The sequence below is a fragment of the Polyodon spathula genome, chromosome 5 (genome assembly GCF_017654505.1).
Source record: "Polyodon spathula isolate WHYD16114869_AA chromosome 5, ASM1765450v1, whole genome shotgun sequence".
In the NCBI taxonomy this organism is placed as follows: Eukaryota; Metazoa; Chordata; class Actinopteri; order Acipenseriformes; family Polyodontidae; genus Polyodon; species Polyodon spathula.
In genome coordinates, this window is record NC_054538.1 from 29,603,743 (window position 1) to 29,620,763 (window position 17,021).

The window sequence follows — 17,021 nt, forward strand, 5'->3', positions numbered from 1 at the left end:
GAACTACAGGCAAGTACCCCTACATGTACATGAACAAAGGCCATTGGGACAGTTATTTGCATCTTCTCCTGAGAGGAAAGGCCAAATGAAGTAGGGTGGGGGTTGTTCTTGTTGGATGCCTATTTCTTAAAGTCCACAGTTTCATGTGGCGACACTTCATAAATATTACTGTCGAAATGCATTCTTACTGTTACTTATTTATTACTAGGTACTGACTACTACCTAATTTAAGTGCATTTTATGCTTGACATTTACAGCCATTCTTCCATTTTTAGTTTATCTTCTCCAAAAATGAAGAAAAAAGAAGATTGAAGCACATTAACTTTCTGTAGATATTTTCCCTGGGGCAAAGTAGGTTTTTGACCATTATTTTTCAGTCTGGAAACCTGATGTGTGCAAATGTCAATTTGTCATTACTGTATGAAAAAATGAAATCCAAGAGCAGTCCCTTCACTTCTGTTATCTCATGACCTCCCATTGTGAATCAGGTCAGTCAAAAAAAAATCCCCTTTAGGAAAACAGCCTCTTATTTTGGCGCAGGCTTAAAAAGCTATCAAGTGACCTGATGTTCTTTGCAAAGTTTACAGGGCTGTACATGCTCTATTGGTCTGCATTGTGCCAGACTGTCTGTAGTTATGAAGGGAGGATAATTGCTGTAGTGTGGGCTGTAGCAGCACAATCACTTGTCTGCTTTTTCTTCTGTTGCTTCCTTGCCTTTATTTTGTACTTCAGATTTGAAATATGCAGATAGACAATACTGTAGACATAATAGTAGTTAGGCCATTCCAGCTCAAGTGGACAGAGTTCTGGGGCGATGTTTCCTCCATTTGTGGTTGATGATCCCCAAGTTATAAAGATGGTTCCAAGGCATTATCAATTTTGCTATACAGTATTGATAATTCACCTTGATACTTCACTGACTGCACAGTACAATCTGATTTGGCATGCATTGACTCAATAGTGAAATGTTGAACATCCACTAAAAACATTTGTCTGTGCACACCAAGATGATGTGTTGTTATGCAAGCTATATACAGATTGATAAGTGCTAATGGGGTGATCATGTTGCATTCAGTGGTTCTAATCTTATTGATGCATGTATAATCTGTATAGCATTTCTCATAATACATTTTTCACTTATAATAAACTTTACAGGATTTAATTTTCTTTTCAATTAGGTTTGTAAGCTATAAGCTGTTGCATATGGAGATATGGTTCTGCACAAGCTGCTGTTCTTTTAAGAACACTGATCTGCATTGGAACTGTTAAAGCTCTACTGCTTCTGTTTGCTTCTCTGCACAGTAACATAGCTTTCCAAAAGATTTATATCATAATTTGTTCATCTCCATCAGTCACAATGATGTTGAAGCTTAAGATTTATGGGACAAATAATGACACGCACATTAAAGAACAGACCACTCTAAGGAATGGGAGTTATTGCTAAAAGCAAAGTATTATGATCAGTCTCTTTTTGTAGATGGTGCACTAAAATTGAAACGTAGCTGCTGCAAATGGAGGACAGTGTCTGTTTCTAATAAATGGACTGTCAGTTGTTTTTTTGTTTTTCGTTTTTTTTTTTAAGCCAAGCTTATAAAAAAAAATATCCCCCAGATATTTGTGAGGCATTAGTAGCATTTTTGCATTAGTGAATGCTAATGTTTCTTTGAACTAATGCACTGTAACTGAACATCTAATGTCTGAGTCAAAGAATTGCACCTGCAAATAGTGATTTGTTGTAATAGTTTTATCGCTCACCACAGTGTAATGCTTTGCTTTACAGTGATTTGAGTTGGAGGCCACTTCAGCTATACGGATTTACTTTTCTCATATTGATGTTTACTACCTAGAGCTGGAGTTTTGTGGATTGCATGGCCATACTGTTTAATGTGTTGCAGTCCTATCTCAATTATTGGAATTATATAATTCCTAATTGATGCACGTTTTCTTTATATTATAAATAGGGGTCTAACAAAATCGCGATTTCTCGGAAATCATTAAATTGAGGGGTCGCCCTGAAATTCATCTCTTTCGGGGGCCAATGCATACCGGACTAGTACGGAGAGAAAAAAAAGAAACTACTGCACTATTCCTGTAACGCAAACTCCGTGTCTTCCTTCTGTAGATAGCCCTTTTTTATTCCTTCGCCGTCCTGTGTGCATTGCACTTAAGCAAAAAACGTCCACAAATTACAAAAAAAAAAAAATCTCTGAAGCGGTTAACGTTGTTTACTATTCAAATGACAACTAAGTTTTAATCAGCCTCAGTGCGTGTCCACTGCTTTTCTGTGACCTGTACTGTGCAGTAGGGGGTGGGACAAAGTTAGTGCTGCATTGTTTTGATTTAGATTGCTAAAATCTATACCACTGCAGGACTCTAAATTGGCAACAAAAACAGCAAGGCCAAAATAGCCTTCCGTTCAATAAATTTGTTGAGGGAACCAAGGCCACTCTGCTTAAGTGGAGGCCACAGTGTAGGATGTTGTGTACATTTACTTAGGGTTCATATATAAAACAAATTATTGGCCACAAAAAGAAATGACACAGTTTAACGTAATTATTCAGAAATGGTGTGTTTTTGTTTGTGTGTTTCAACCAGCAACCTAGATTCGTGCTTGCAAGGACATAGCAAGGACATCACTAATCCATGTGACCTGTTTTATGTTCAATTTTAATAGCACATTGTACATAGTTTAACATAAACTAAACTCAGAAATCTTGTTCCCACATGACACATACATCATGCTGCGTTTCTGTGTTGCATTTATGGATGAACTGAAAAACAAAAACGTATCTATCATAAAATGGCCATTTTGAAGTTAAGGTGGCAATTGCTGCATGACCACTTAATTTCAAGCCCTGCCACTGAGATGCAACATATCTTTACCAAATGGTTCATCCCTGCTTTATCAGGGAAGTCAATTTATTCAAATTTAAGTTTATGAATTGTAGCTGACTTGTTGGATATGCTGTCATTTTTCATCTGAACATGTGCTCATTTGTTTGATATTTAAAAAAAATAATTTAAAAAAATACCATATAACTAATATTGGGGAGGGAGTTGTCCAAACTTTGAGTAGTGCTTTATTTTGTCACATTCACACTGGGTCTGTTTCAAACGGACTCTGTCTGGTTTTTCCCAGTATCGAGCCCGTTTTTATTCAATATAGTTTAAGTGAAGTCAATTAATTTTATACGGTGTGTGAACCAAGTGTTTACAATGTCCTGCAAGGCAGCTGTTGATGTATTGTTCCTGTTTTTAATATAGCATGTTTTAGATTATTACTTATTGCTGTGGAAGAAAGCACTGGGGAGCACTCTGCACAGTTCTCCTACTGTCGACATTAAACACAGTAATTTAAGAAAAGACTGAATATATTTTACTTTCTTGTGAGTTTTATCCAATTCGGCTTGGATTTTGGTTTCTGTCAGAGCTTCAGTTTCTCCCACTGTCCAGATTTTGTAAGTGATTCTGCAGCTGGTACATAGTCCATACACCCTAGTCTCGTATCTTCTAAAGCGCTTTGTGATGGTGGTCCACTATGAAACGTGCTATATAAAAATAAAGATTATTATTATTATGTGCAAAAGGACCAAGTCGAGCAGTTGTTCACATTTGAAATTTAGCAAGCGAACCAGACTTGGTTTTTGTCAAACGGACAGAGATCACCTCTTTCGTTGGACTCGGTGCGGTTCACACTTCACACCAAACGTATCGAATGCGGACGAATCCTCTGAACGGACCCAGACTGAAAACACCCTTGGTGTAAATGGTACGGATTAGTTACTTCAAATTGTGTTCAAGTTTACCAATCTCTCTATCTATCTGTATCTGTCTGTCTATCTATCTCTATTTGTGCCTATAGAAAGTCTACAACCCCTTTCAAAATGTTTATCCTTTGTTGCCTTAGTCTGAAATTAAAATGCATTAAAATATATATTTTTTAAAATTTATTTATCTACACCTCATACCCCACAACTTACAAGTAAAAACATATTCTAGAAATTTGTAGAAAATTAATTGAAAATAAAAACTGAAATAGCTTGGCTGGATAAGTGTCCACCCCCCTTGTAATAGCAATCCTAAATTAGCTCAGGTATAACCAATCGCCTTCAAAATCACACACCAAGTTAAGTGGCCTCCACCTATGTTAAATTGTAGGGATTCACATGATTTCAGGATAAATTCAACAGTTCCTGTAGGTTTTCTCTGCTGGGTAGTGCATTTCAAAGCCAACACTCAACCATGAGCACCAAGGCGCTTTCAAAAAAACTCTGGGACAAAGTTGTTGAAAGGCACAGATCAGGGGATGAGTATAAAAATATCAAAGGCCTTGAATATCCTTTGGAGTGCAGTCAAGACGATTATTAAGAAGTGGAAGGTGTATTGCACCACCAAGACCCTCCCTAGATCAGGCTGTCCATCCACACTGGATAACCAAGCAAGGAGGAGACTGATCAGAGAGGTGACCAAGAGGCCAATGGCAACTTTGCAAGAGCTACAGGCTTTTATGGCCAAGATTGGTCAAAGTGTGCATGTGACAACAATATCCCAAGCACTCCACAAATCTAACCTGTATGGTAGGGTGGCAAGAAGGAAGCCATTATTCAAGAAAGCCCACCTTGAATCCAGTTTTACAGTATATCTGTAGCCATGTGGCAAAAAGTTTTGAGCTCTGACAAAACTAAAGTGGAACTTTTTGGCCTAAATGCGAAGTGTTTGGTACAAACCCAGCACCGTCCCTACTGTGAAGAATGATGTGGTGGCAGCATCATGTTATGGGGATGTTTCTCATCAGGAGGTACTGGGGCACTTGTCAGGATAGAAGGGAAAATGAATGGCGCAAAGTACAGAAAAGCCTTTGAGGAAAACTTGCTGCCCTCTGCAAGAAAGCTGAAACTGGGATGGAAGGTAACCTTTCAGCATGACAACAACCCAAAGCACACAGCCAAAGCTACACTGGAGTGGCTAAGGAACAAAAAGGTAAATGTCCTTGAGTGGCCCAGTCAGAGCCTCGACCTAAATCCAATCTAAAAATTGTGGCATGACTTGAAGATTGCTGTCCATCAACACTCCCCAAGAAACTTGACAGAGCTTGAACAGTTTTGTAAAGAAGAATGGTCAAATATTGCCAAATCTAGATTTGCAAATTTGGTAGAGACCTATCCCAACAGACTCACAGCTGCAATTGCTGCCAAAGGTGCTTCCACCAAGTATTAACTCAGGGGGGTGGAGACTTATCCAACCCTTTAGGCACCGGTGTACTAGATAGTCATATTCAATAACCCAAAAAGGATACAAAAGTCTGAACAAAAACAAACATATGTATATAGTTGGCAAAATGTTTACACAGTAAAATAAACGTTTTATATACATAACAGAAATATTAACTTTTTATGTAGAATATGTAAAAAAATTACACAGATAATATATATATATAATATATATATATTATGACAGCAAAAACATATTTTTTTTGTAAAATAAATATATATATATATATATAGATAATATATATATATATATATATATATATATATATATTAGATGGCCCCAAAAACATATTTTTTTTGTAAAATAAATATAGTACCCCCTCCCCCCCCCCCCCCCCCCACCCCCCCACCCCCACCACCCCCCTCTCCCTCCCCCCCCCCCCCCCCCCCCCCCCCCCCCCCCCCCCCCCCCCCCCCCCCCCCCCCCCGAGTTAATTTACGGATAACTCGATTGTTTCCTGCGGTATCGTCCCCCACTCTTCTCTATGTCATTAGAGAGATTACATTCCGGTTGCCCCCCCCCCGGAAGAGCAATCCCCACGTTAGGGGGGGTTCTTCGTAAGATTGAGAAGACATTCACTTTGGCACACAACCTGTAAGTGAAACCGTGGGTGTGGTGAACGTAGGACTGTCCTTAGATATGTTTCTCTAATCTAATTTTTTTTGTTGTATCTTATTGATGTTCGGAACTGTATACGTCTGTGCCGTACCATGACGTTCACCCAGAAAGTAACACTGTATGCACTTCACCAATTTGGAATTCCTGATCGTGTGAGGGAGGGGTCTTGGGGAATTCGTCTCGTGCACCTTCCCGCGTTCTCGTCTGTGTTTGTTGGTGTATGTCGTAAGTAGTTGATTCTGCTTGTATGTTGAGAGACGTCTATCTGACGTCTAGGTTGCCCAGACCGGGATCTACCTAGGTAACAGTGCAGCAGATTATGAGGTCTACTGCCATGCCAGTGTGTTGGGTGTCATGTATCTCTAGGCACAGCTTGTGCAGATCTGGTAGGAGACTTTAAGAAGAGGACACCATTGCGACATATGTCAGACACAATTATATTGTCACCTGCAAAAATTGAAGTGTATGAGGTACACCGTTATAAAACTGTGTTTACATGGGCGAGTGGAATGTGCTGTGTCATGTCAGTTTGAGAGGACAGCACCGACAACACAGATCAACCAAGAGATTTTCAGTGTCATACTGCATGAGCAACAGAATGCAGTTTAATGCGAGGCATGGCCTCATAGTCACAGTTGGGCTGTATATGTTGTGCTGTAATACCAGTATGTTCTGTATTCTCAGTGTTTTAGAACTATGTTGGCAGATAGCACGCTCATGCGTCTGTCAATATCCATCCTTATGCAGTGCAGATGGATGTCTCGTGTTGTATCTGCAGAGTTGTATGTTATTCGTCTTAACTGATAATGGTTGTCTGAGGTTACTTGTGTTGCCCCTTCAACTGCTTGTAAGGGGGTGGGAAAGAATGCAGTGTTGGGGTTAAAAACCCTAACATCGCATTTCCCTCTTTTTATCGTTTTAATAGCAACCTTAACTGATGCGTTAACAAAGTTTTTTGCAATATTTATATATATATATATATATATATTATATATATATATATATATATATATATATATATATATATATATATATATATATATTACGAACTATGAATCGGTTATAATAATACCATTACCAATAATACTTTAATAATACCAATACTAATATAAGGCAAAACACAAATGTGTGCTCATTTACAGTTCAGTTATTTGATTAATAGTCCAGAAATGCTAATCACACTGAATTTGCCACCTTCAGCATTCTAGGTAATGGTGTGTAGAAAATAAACCAATGTGAATGTAGGCTCAGTACATTTTTTTTTTTTTTTTTTTTTTTTTTTCCAGCATTTTAATGGTTGAACGTCATTGTTGTTTATCACAGTGTGATGGGGTCTGTAAAGGACTGTTACAATATGAAACATTGGAATTGACTTTTGCATTAGCTCAAGCGTGTGTCAATTAAATCCGTAAGAAACTGTAACTACATATTGAACAGAATCGCTGTAGATGTTGAGTTATCGTTGAAGTCAAACAATGCTGGCCACAGAATTTGCTTTTAAATCTTATTTGTCACCGATGCAAAATATTGAATCATGTGGAACACAAAGCATATTCTATTTACATTCTCTCCAAAATGATCACTTATTTCACCTTTATGGTAAATTGCAACTGTGTGGTTATATTTGAGTTCATTTTAACTTTAAATACCATCTATGTTTCAACGTATTCCAATTCTGTGCCATATATAATGTAAATTAACATAAAACAAATGTAAGGATATGCTTTTTGTGCCTGTCAAATCAACCTGGGGAAATTCAGCTGAAATGATATACTGTAAACATTTGCATTCCTTTCAATTTGACAGGTTATATTTGAAGCTGAAGTCTCGGAGGGGAAGACGGGTTACATTGCAATTGATGACATCCAGGTTTTGAGCTATCCATGTGGTAAGTAATTATAGTTATGGTAATTATTCTGCTCCTGGGTTCTTGGTGATGGGTCTACTTTGATGTATATAAATGAAGATAAGTAGAGAAATGACAAGCTAAAGGTAAGAGGAAAGATGGAAGATGTCATCTGCAGAGGTTGTAAATGTGGAACATAATAAACATGAACAGATGCTCTCCTAAAAAAAAAAAAAAAAAAAAAAAAACCTTTCCAGCAAAAATGTTCATGTATAACAAAACTATTGTCTCTTTAAATGTAATGGTTACCATAGATGCCTAACCCCACCCACCCACCCACAAACTTATAGTCTCCCAGGGTCAAAATATGTACATAATATGGAACCAACACAAACCATAACTAAACAGAAAATTTTCAAATTTCACTTTATATTTTTACCTTGTTCATTAAGTGATTCAAGTTATGGCCCACATTTTTTATAAACAATCCCAATACACTCTCCCTACATGAACATATTCTGCGGATGAGATGTTAAATCAATGCCCTATTGTAAGTGACTCTGCATATAATGCACAGTTCACAGCCTAACTGTGTAAAATGCTTTTTGTGGGTGGTCCACTATGAAAGGCGCTATATAAAAAATACAAATTTTATATATTCGTTTGACCCAGTGGTGCACAACTCAGGTCATGGAGGGCCGGTCTAACCATACCCTAAATTAGTTAATTGGCCCAATTAAGCATCCAATAAAGTAATTTTAGGGTACAATTGAAATAAAAACCTGCACTGACACCTGCCCTCTGTTACCTGAGTTGTGCACCACTGGTTTGACCGAAGGTCTGCACCGTGGCTAATGTTAGCTAACAGCACTAAGAAAAAAACTAAGTGAATGAGAACTTGGTAGACAGTCAGGAGAGGAGACTGCACAAAATATTAATACTTAAATATAGGCATGTGTTTTTTATTTATTACTCGCAAAAATATCTGAAGTAAGAGAGTATAAGACCATTATTAAAAGTAAAAAGGTAAGGACGAGAGTGTCAGGCTGTTATTAAATTGAATGTTGGATTTTAGAATACAAAATTAGGTTCAATTCCCACCTGTATCTTACTTTTTATTAACTTAGATTAAGCAGTAGTAAATATATAAAAGTGGCATTTTACAATCACATTAGCCTGATTTACTTTAGTGAAAAAAGCTGGCTACAATTATTTTAATCAAAAACTTGTAACTTGTTACTCGCTGATCTTAATGTTCAGCTTTCATATAAAAACGTGTGTACTTGCTAATAATTTAAACATGTATTCGTTTAATGATAAACATTTAGGTATATTATGTACCTGTGACTGTAACAAATGTAGAAATAAATGCTGATTGATAAAAGGGCGACTCAATATTTACTAATGTAGCTCATGATGATGTACTGAAGTCTCTTAGATTCCATTGGTCTGGGGCAGGTAATTTAAATACTTGGCACATCAATTTATTTATTTATTTATTTATTTTGGTGCCTAAGGATGCTGGAAGTGGGAATGCTGTTGGTGCAGCTGAACTCAGAACTGTTGAGCTGCACTGCCTGTAACATGTTGTCATGAATTAGCTGTTTCAACCAATTAGCACTGCTGTGTAAGGGCTGCATTTAGTGTTTCAGCCAGTTAGGACTAAGCATTGCCAGTTGAGGACGGGTTCTTATTGTTTCAACCTGTCAGCACCACATTGCACTGCTATAGGGAACGTTTACTTTTCAAAAGTCTCGTAGCAGCTGGTTTAGCTGTGGTAATTGAGCTTAGTAATGTCTCATGGCAAAAAGTGAAAAACTGTCGCATCCGGCACTACATTTAAAACAAAGCTGAGTAAGGAACATTTTAAATGTTGACATACATATGTCACTATGTCTATCAATAAACCATCCATATTATTACATTTTGTACATGTTTGTTTGTTTGTTTCGCACTTCCCTTTAATAAGCTGCATATTTTAATTTATAGGTAGTGCACAGCATTGTGCAGACACTGAAAGTGGTTCTAATTTTATGCTGACACACCTGTTCAATTTTGTGTGTTTACTATTACAAAAACAGTAACTTGGAAAAGATTGAACAGTAAAAATGAGAGTGTCTCAGCAAAAAAAAAAAAAAAAAAAAAAAAATATATATATAAAAAAATATTTATATATATATATATATATATATATATATATATATATATGGATATTATATATAGAAATGGTAACTGGGGGGGTGAAAAATTTGTCAAAACCACGGGGTCTACCAGAACGTTTTAAACAGTTTGGTGCCCCAGATGGTTACTATTAATACAACTTTTATTTATTTCACTTCTGAGCAGTTTAACTTAATTTAAGATGTGCACACCATAGAGGTGCCAGGACACCCCAGTTCAGTAACTGTCAGCGTCATTACAGGCACAGCTGTAGGAAGGTATGTCTCACATAAAATTTTTATCCAGGTATGCTGTACCCAGATAAAAAATTTTATGGACTTATGGGGACATGTACAGGACATAAGTTTTGATTTTATTTTTTATTTTTTTTTTAAGTTCTCTTCAGTGAAGTTTTAAAAAATAAATAAATAAATAAACCCAGACAAAAAGCAAAGTTATTAAGCACTACTGTATTTGAACAGTCTAGTAAGCCTTTATTAATAGGCATGATTATTTATGATGCTTAATTAAAATGAAATAGTTACTCAATAGAATCCCTGGTTAATATATTTCATACTGCATCAAGTATTGGAACTATTGTCAAGCCACGTATTGCAGCAGCAAGTCTATCTGGTTGTTCCTCCCTCCAGTGTTTACACTTTCCAGATAAAATAACCTGTCCACAGTTAAACAAACTGCACCTCTCTCTGAAAATTAGGGCATGCAAATTAGACTAACATATACAAAGGAATTCATTTTGAATGCTAATGCATATTCACAATACCTGTTGTAGGTCTGTTTTCACAAGGCAGTTTTTTGAAATTTTATTTCTTGGTCTCTAATTATTCTTTAGCATCCTAGTTTGGGCCGTCATTTTTGTGTTTGTATTTATTTAATGATTTTGTTTTTAAAAGATGCAAGTTCTGAGAATTAAAAAAGGGTTTTTTTTTTAAAAAAAAAAGGGTTAATTATGACCACCTGTTTATCACTTTTTCATGTGGGCTTAGATACAATTATAGAACTTATCCATATATATTACAACTAGGGCTTCTGATTTTCAGTTTTAACTAATACCAAAAAAAAAAAAAAGATAAAACAGCCCAGATACAAAAAAGAGATAATGAAATAATCAGTGTTTATCCAGTAAACACAGGATAAACAGTGGACATGGATACTCAATTCATGGTGACTTCACCATTTCCATGTGAAAAAATGTAATAACCTAAAAAAAAAAAAAAAATATATAATAGTAATTTATTTTACTCTTTCTAAAAATGTATACTGTGGGATTGCAGTAGAGTTACTGCAAGCCTTTTTGGGGTAGGGCTAGAATGGGCAAGTGAACAGCAGAAAAATATAATTTGATCTTGCTACTTGAAAAATGGAATAGGTACACCACAACAAAATTGAACAGTTTTGAACTGCAAAACCTTTTTTTTTTTTCCTTCCCTTGCAGATAAGTCTCCTCACTTTCTGCGACTTGGTGATGTGGAAGTCAATGCTGGACAGAATGCTACTTTTCAGTGTATCGCTACTGGAAGGGATGCAGTGAATAATAAGCTATGGCTGCAGGTAAGGTCTACCAGCATATGCTTTGTAAAAAAAACATAAGTCACCTTATACAATAATTTTTATGTCCTATCCAGGGGGCACCTTTTGGTTTTAGAAACCTGGTTTATTGTTATCTAGTCATGCTTTTTTCCACGTTTTGGATCAGTGCTGCTGCTCTGTCTTTACACTACAGAAACATGGTTTGTCTGTCGTGTGTGTGTGCGTGTTTTTTTTTTTTTAATAATTCAATAAATAAAACATTAAAAAACAATGAGTGGGTAAGCTCCATAGGCCCCAATGAGGTGGGCTCATGTGGTTGCAGTTGCTGCAACCCCTTTTTAAAAATATTACGAGGAGACTCTGGGTCAGGTGCCTCCTCAGAGATACCCTCTTGATCGAGGACTTTGTCCATGCCATAGCAAAGGTAGTCGGACCATCGGCCATCGTGGCGGACTCCAAAAGTGTTTTTCCTGAAATCGGAAGCTGCTGTGAACACCAATCGAGAGGGCTCTCGCAGTGGTGGGGATGTTTATCATTGTTGAACCACTCGCTGGCCTGTTCATCCTTTCAAACGTGCCAGCTTTTCTGAAGGACGACCTGCTCAGGCCACACTTGCAGGCCAGCTAAAACACCTGTCCCTCTCCCCAAAACATAAAACATTTGAAAGGGAAAAGGGAGAGGCCGCACCTGAAGAGGATGCACCCTCTGCACCACCAAAGAGTGTGAAGGGGGGTAAGGACCCTGCACAGCCTCCCCTCGAGAACAAACTGAACAGGATCTAGGATTTCTCCTCGACACCCCCCACCCCCCGAACGCAATAATGCACCACACCCTCCATTTCCTCTCCCTTGTCTCCCACTGAGACACCATTTTGCAGGAGGCCTTCCAGAGTCCCTAGTGGGAGGCCCTGGACTGGTGACAGCACAGTGCTTTTGTGATTTGAGCCACCTCTCCAACGAAATAAAGCATGTTGTCTTCACACCTGGGTACTAAAGATTTTAACTGTATTGTTTATATTCTTTTATTTTGTTGTATAAGGCTTTTTTTTTTGTTTGTTTTTAAATCTAACAGAAACGGAATGGGGAAGACATTCCAGTGGCACAGACAAAGAACATAAACCACAGGAGGTTTGCAGCATCGTTTCGATTACGGGAAGTGACAACTTTGGATCAAGACCTGTATCGCTGTGTGACTCAGTCTGACAGAGGCTCAGGAGTATCAAACTTTGCTCAACTGATTGTTCGAGGTACAGTATTTACCCCTTTGATTCCCAAATTATGAAAGCTGAAGAATAGCCTAATAACAGCTTGTATGTAGTTTTGAAAATAGAAATGCATTTATAAAAACCCAGGGTCCAGCTCCTAAGCTTTAAAATGTAAGCCACACTGCCTCAAACCACATATAATTTTGATTGATGAATAAATAGTTATATTCTAAATGCAAATCATTAAGATGCTAATTAGGGATCAAAGTAGTATCACATATTTTTCAAATACAAGTTGAACCCCTGTAAGTCAATGTTTATTTATAAAGGAAAAGAACTGTGAATGTGAATTCATGATGCAATATGCAAAATATATTACCAAAGGGGAAATGTTGCAGATCATTTTATGTGAGATGTAAAGTATGTTTGTTAGTGGTTCACAAATTAGAGCATTAGAGATGTGAAAGGTTTACACTTTTTTGTGTGAGTGTGTGCTTTTCTCAAGTTTTATTTCTTTCAATCAGATGTTAAACAAATAGGAACATTTCTGCACTTTTGAGCAGAAGAATATACTTCTTGTTTATCTGAATGACTGTAAAGCAAAATCGTATTGTTAACTGGGGCCAGAATGCCTTGGGGCTATGCAACCCTGGTGCTAAAACCAAGTTGAATATTAACTATTGTGACATGTCCTATATCTCACTAGCACTTTTAAATCTGACATCCTGCTATGAAGATACAAAAGATGGTAATTTTAAAGGAAATTTTGGGGCCATTGATTGGGATTGCCTTTAATAAGAGCTGGCATTGTGTTGCCTATTGTTGCTGATGACCCAAGGGTTTTGGTTTATTAGTGGGTCTTCTCCCAAACTGGAAGTGACAGAGGATGCTTAGGGGCATTTTGGTCCTGTTTGTAACAAATGAAAATTTCAGTAGCAAATTCTTTCACCAAAGGAGTATTGATCGGTGTGTTCTTACAGCTGGAGGAAAAAACATGATGAAACACAATTTACTTTGTCATGTGCTTACTGTTCTTGAGTAATGACGTTGCCTTGCACTTGCAAAAGCTAAACTTTATTGGCAGGGCAGCTTATTAGTTAGGATCTCTTGAAAAGCATGGCCTTAAGAGTTCTAAATTGATTTTTATCTTGTGGGGAGTTCATATTTTTCATCCTCTGAGCCACACCCAGATATTTGATCTCAGTGGTTCAGGGATTTTCATATACAGTATACTGGACAAAATATCAACGACACCAGCAAAATAACTTGCTGCAAATGGATTGCCCTTCACATGATCGAAATTGCATGAGTAATCGTTGGGAAATGGCCACACCAATTGCCATGCCGTCAATACCAATAAAGATTGTCCAGTTGTACATTTAAGGTTAAATACACTGAAAGGTTCTTGTAAATGTTGGAAATGTGTGAGGAACTTCTCCATAAAAGGCAGCTTTAATAGATGAAATCCCATATTACAAAAACTTGAACATTTTGATGGATCCATGAAATATTTGTTTACTAGACTACACTGAGCAGCTGTCCGATTCTCCTTTGACCTTCCATTAGTATGTCTGAATGTGCACAACCCAAAGACAGTCCTAGCTGGACAGGCTAGACAACAACAGCTTTCTAGAAAAAGGAGGTGCATGCTAAATGTACATTATCTCCCTAGATTGTATACCTAGTTCTTTTTTTTTATTTAATTCAAATAGAAATATTTACCAATTTTAAATGCCAAAAGAAAGAAAAAATGGATGGAAGTTAAAGTGACAGTCAAATACAGAGGAGAATTGAATAAATAATAACAATAACAATAATAATAATAATAATAATAATAAATAATAATAATAATAATAATAAATAATAATCTTTATCTAGCACATTTCATAGTGGACCACCATCACAAAGTGCTTTACAATATACGAGACTAGGGTGTGTGAACTATGCATCAGCTGCAGAGTCACTTACAAAAAGTCTCACCCAAAAGACAGAGCTCAAGGAGGTTAAATGACTTGCTTGGGGTCACACAATGAGTCAGTGGCTGAGCTGGGATTTGAACCGGGTACCTCCTGGTTACCATCCTGTTTCCTTAACCTTCTGTGTGCTTAGACAGGGGTTGTTAAAAACTGTGCTGATAAGTTTGGATTGGTTGATGCACGGTAATGAGGAAAAAGGAGGCATTTGGAATTCAACACTAATGTCAAAAATGCAAAATAATAAAAAGCCATACATTAAAAATAATTTGAATTGGAAACTGAATTCTAGCCTGCCACTGGGGACAGTTTGATTTATTAAAGTTTTATAATAGCTTTCGTATGGAGCAGAATTAAAACACTAAAGGCTGCTACCCGTCAGACACGATGCGACACAAGAAACTGTGCAGCGATGCAACAAAATTAATAGAACCTATACTTTTTGATAAGTATCTTTCACACCACAGGCGACATGACAGGTGACGCAGGGGCGATGGAAAATAAATAGGATTGAATCCTATTTTTTGCAATCTGTTGTGCGACAACTAGGGAATTGAGCAATAAGGAGAAAAACTTCAATGCATGTGATCCAGCAGGGTGAAGCATTATACAAAAAGATGGAGGAAAATAATACTTGCCATGGAAAAATACCCAGAGTTTTATGAAAAGATCACAATTTTCAAGATACATATTTGAAAGCTAATATATGGGCGTTCATTTCAAAGGGACTGGATAACACTGGTATGTATGATTTATTGCCATGTATGTTGAAATACCTTCAGAGAAGACATTCACAATTACTTCATCATGTTGACAAATATGTACCAGTCTTGATCATAGTTTTGTCAATAGCAGTTGGTAATAGTTTTATAGAGCTGACCTGTTTTCAAATCTGTCGCTTTGCTTCTGTGTTGTGTGGTCATGTTGCTGTGAAAGTATATTGTCGCCCAATGAAAAATCACATCATCTGGTGTGTGGCAGGCTTAAATCTTTGACAAAAATTACAATATCCATTCTTCACATTTTGAAATTATGCTTTAGTGCTATTGTGTGATATGCTAATCCAGTATTTTCAGAGACATTAACCCTTTCAATCTGTGATGCCAGAAGTCAGGTTCCGATTGCCACTTAGATTTTGTTTTAAGGCCATCCCTGCTGTCATTATATCCTCAGTGTCATTTACTTCAAAAAGCTGTATGAGACTAGTACATTTTTGAATAAATGAAGTCACTGTATTGCAACACTATTTTGATCAAATGTCAGCCTCGGCAAGAGCTCGGAAGACTGGATCAGCAATAAAAAAATCAATTACTATGAGAATGGCTCTGTGGGTTAAAGGCATTACAGGTTCACGCTCAGTTTTTCAGCGCCGTGATGATACTTAGCAGCAAATCGGGAATGATGCAAAAGATGGATGAGACAGAGTTCAAGGAGCAGTAATGTGAGGGTCTGGCACTATCATTCCAAGCTGTCTCGGCGGCATGATAGATGGGCTTGTAGCAAGATTCAATAATACTAGATGATGAAAGATTTTTCTTCTGCTTTCCCACCACACTGCACACTAGCTACCGGCTGATGCTCCAAAGGCATAATCATTCTTGATTTGTTATTAAGAACCAAATTGCTGTATTTAAGCAGTCGATGCAAAGGTGACAAATTGAGCAGGCTCACTATAGGCAGGTGTTTTGAGAGAAAGTTAGTTCAGAAGTCATTGTATGCTTTATACATTTAATTGCACAGTATTTTATGCATAACACTTGCTGATTTGTGCATGTGGGGGTGGTGTTGCTCTAATATAGTTAGCAATTTGTTGCATCGTTCAATTGCATTTTGTGTGCATTCCTGATATTATCATGAAACATGATAAATGGTCCAGTCCATGTGGTATGAAATGGATAATTGGTTTCTGTGTCTAAGTTGTTGCTGGAGTGCTTTTTTTTTGCCACTGTTATAATTGAATTTATCTTGTTAAAAACATGGTTTGCCATAAACCCCATGACCTTTAATCATCACTGCGGTTGTGTGTTGGGGGCACAGTTTTACCCAATTTGTTTGCATAAACTTGCTTGTACACCATTTTAAACATGATAGATTTCCTAAGTTGTTGTGGTGGTAATGATTATGCTAACATTAATATGTAGTCATTTATCTTCTGAAAAGCTGCGATAGATTTAAGAACCCTCTTAAGCAACAAAATGTTTCATAGAGGATTAGGGTGGACAGCTGGTAGGCTTTGCTTACTGGCAGGTAAGAGAATTAATAGATATTTTACTGTGAGCAACTTCAGGTTGGAATATCTATCGGTGAGAGGCGTTTATACAGGCTGTGATTCAAGGGTTGTCGGAGTTCTTCTGGCAGTGCATTCTGTATTTAACCAGTTTTCATCCTGGGCTGTTTT

General features: G+C 37.2%; 1 protein-coding gene across 1 annotated transcript in view; it reads left to right on the forward strand.

The window, feature by feature from the left end:
• The window catches only part of LOC121316393 (receptor-type tyrosine-protein phosphatase kappa-like), a 133,959-nt gene that overhangs the window by 76,146 nt on the left and 40,792 nt on the right, over nucleotides 1–17,021 (forward strand). The window contains exons 4-6 of the mRNA XM_041251471.1: nucleotides 7,696–7,777; nucleotides 11,352–11,467; nucleotides 12,518–12,692. Coding sequence (XP_041107405.1) covers nucleotides 7,696–7,777; nucleotides 11,352–11,467; nucleotides 12,518–12,692 — 373 coding nt within the window. The remainder of the gene's footprint in view (nucleotides 1–7,695; nucleotides 7,778–11,351; nucleotides 11,468–12,517; nucleotides 12,693–17,021) is intronic.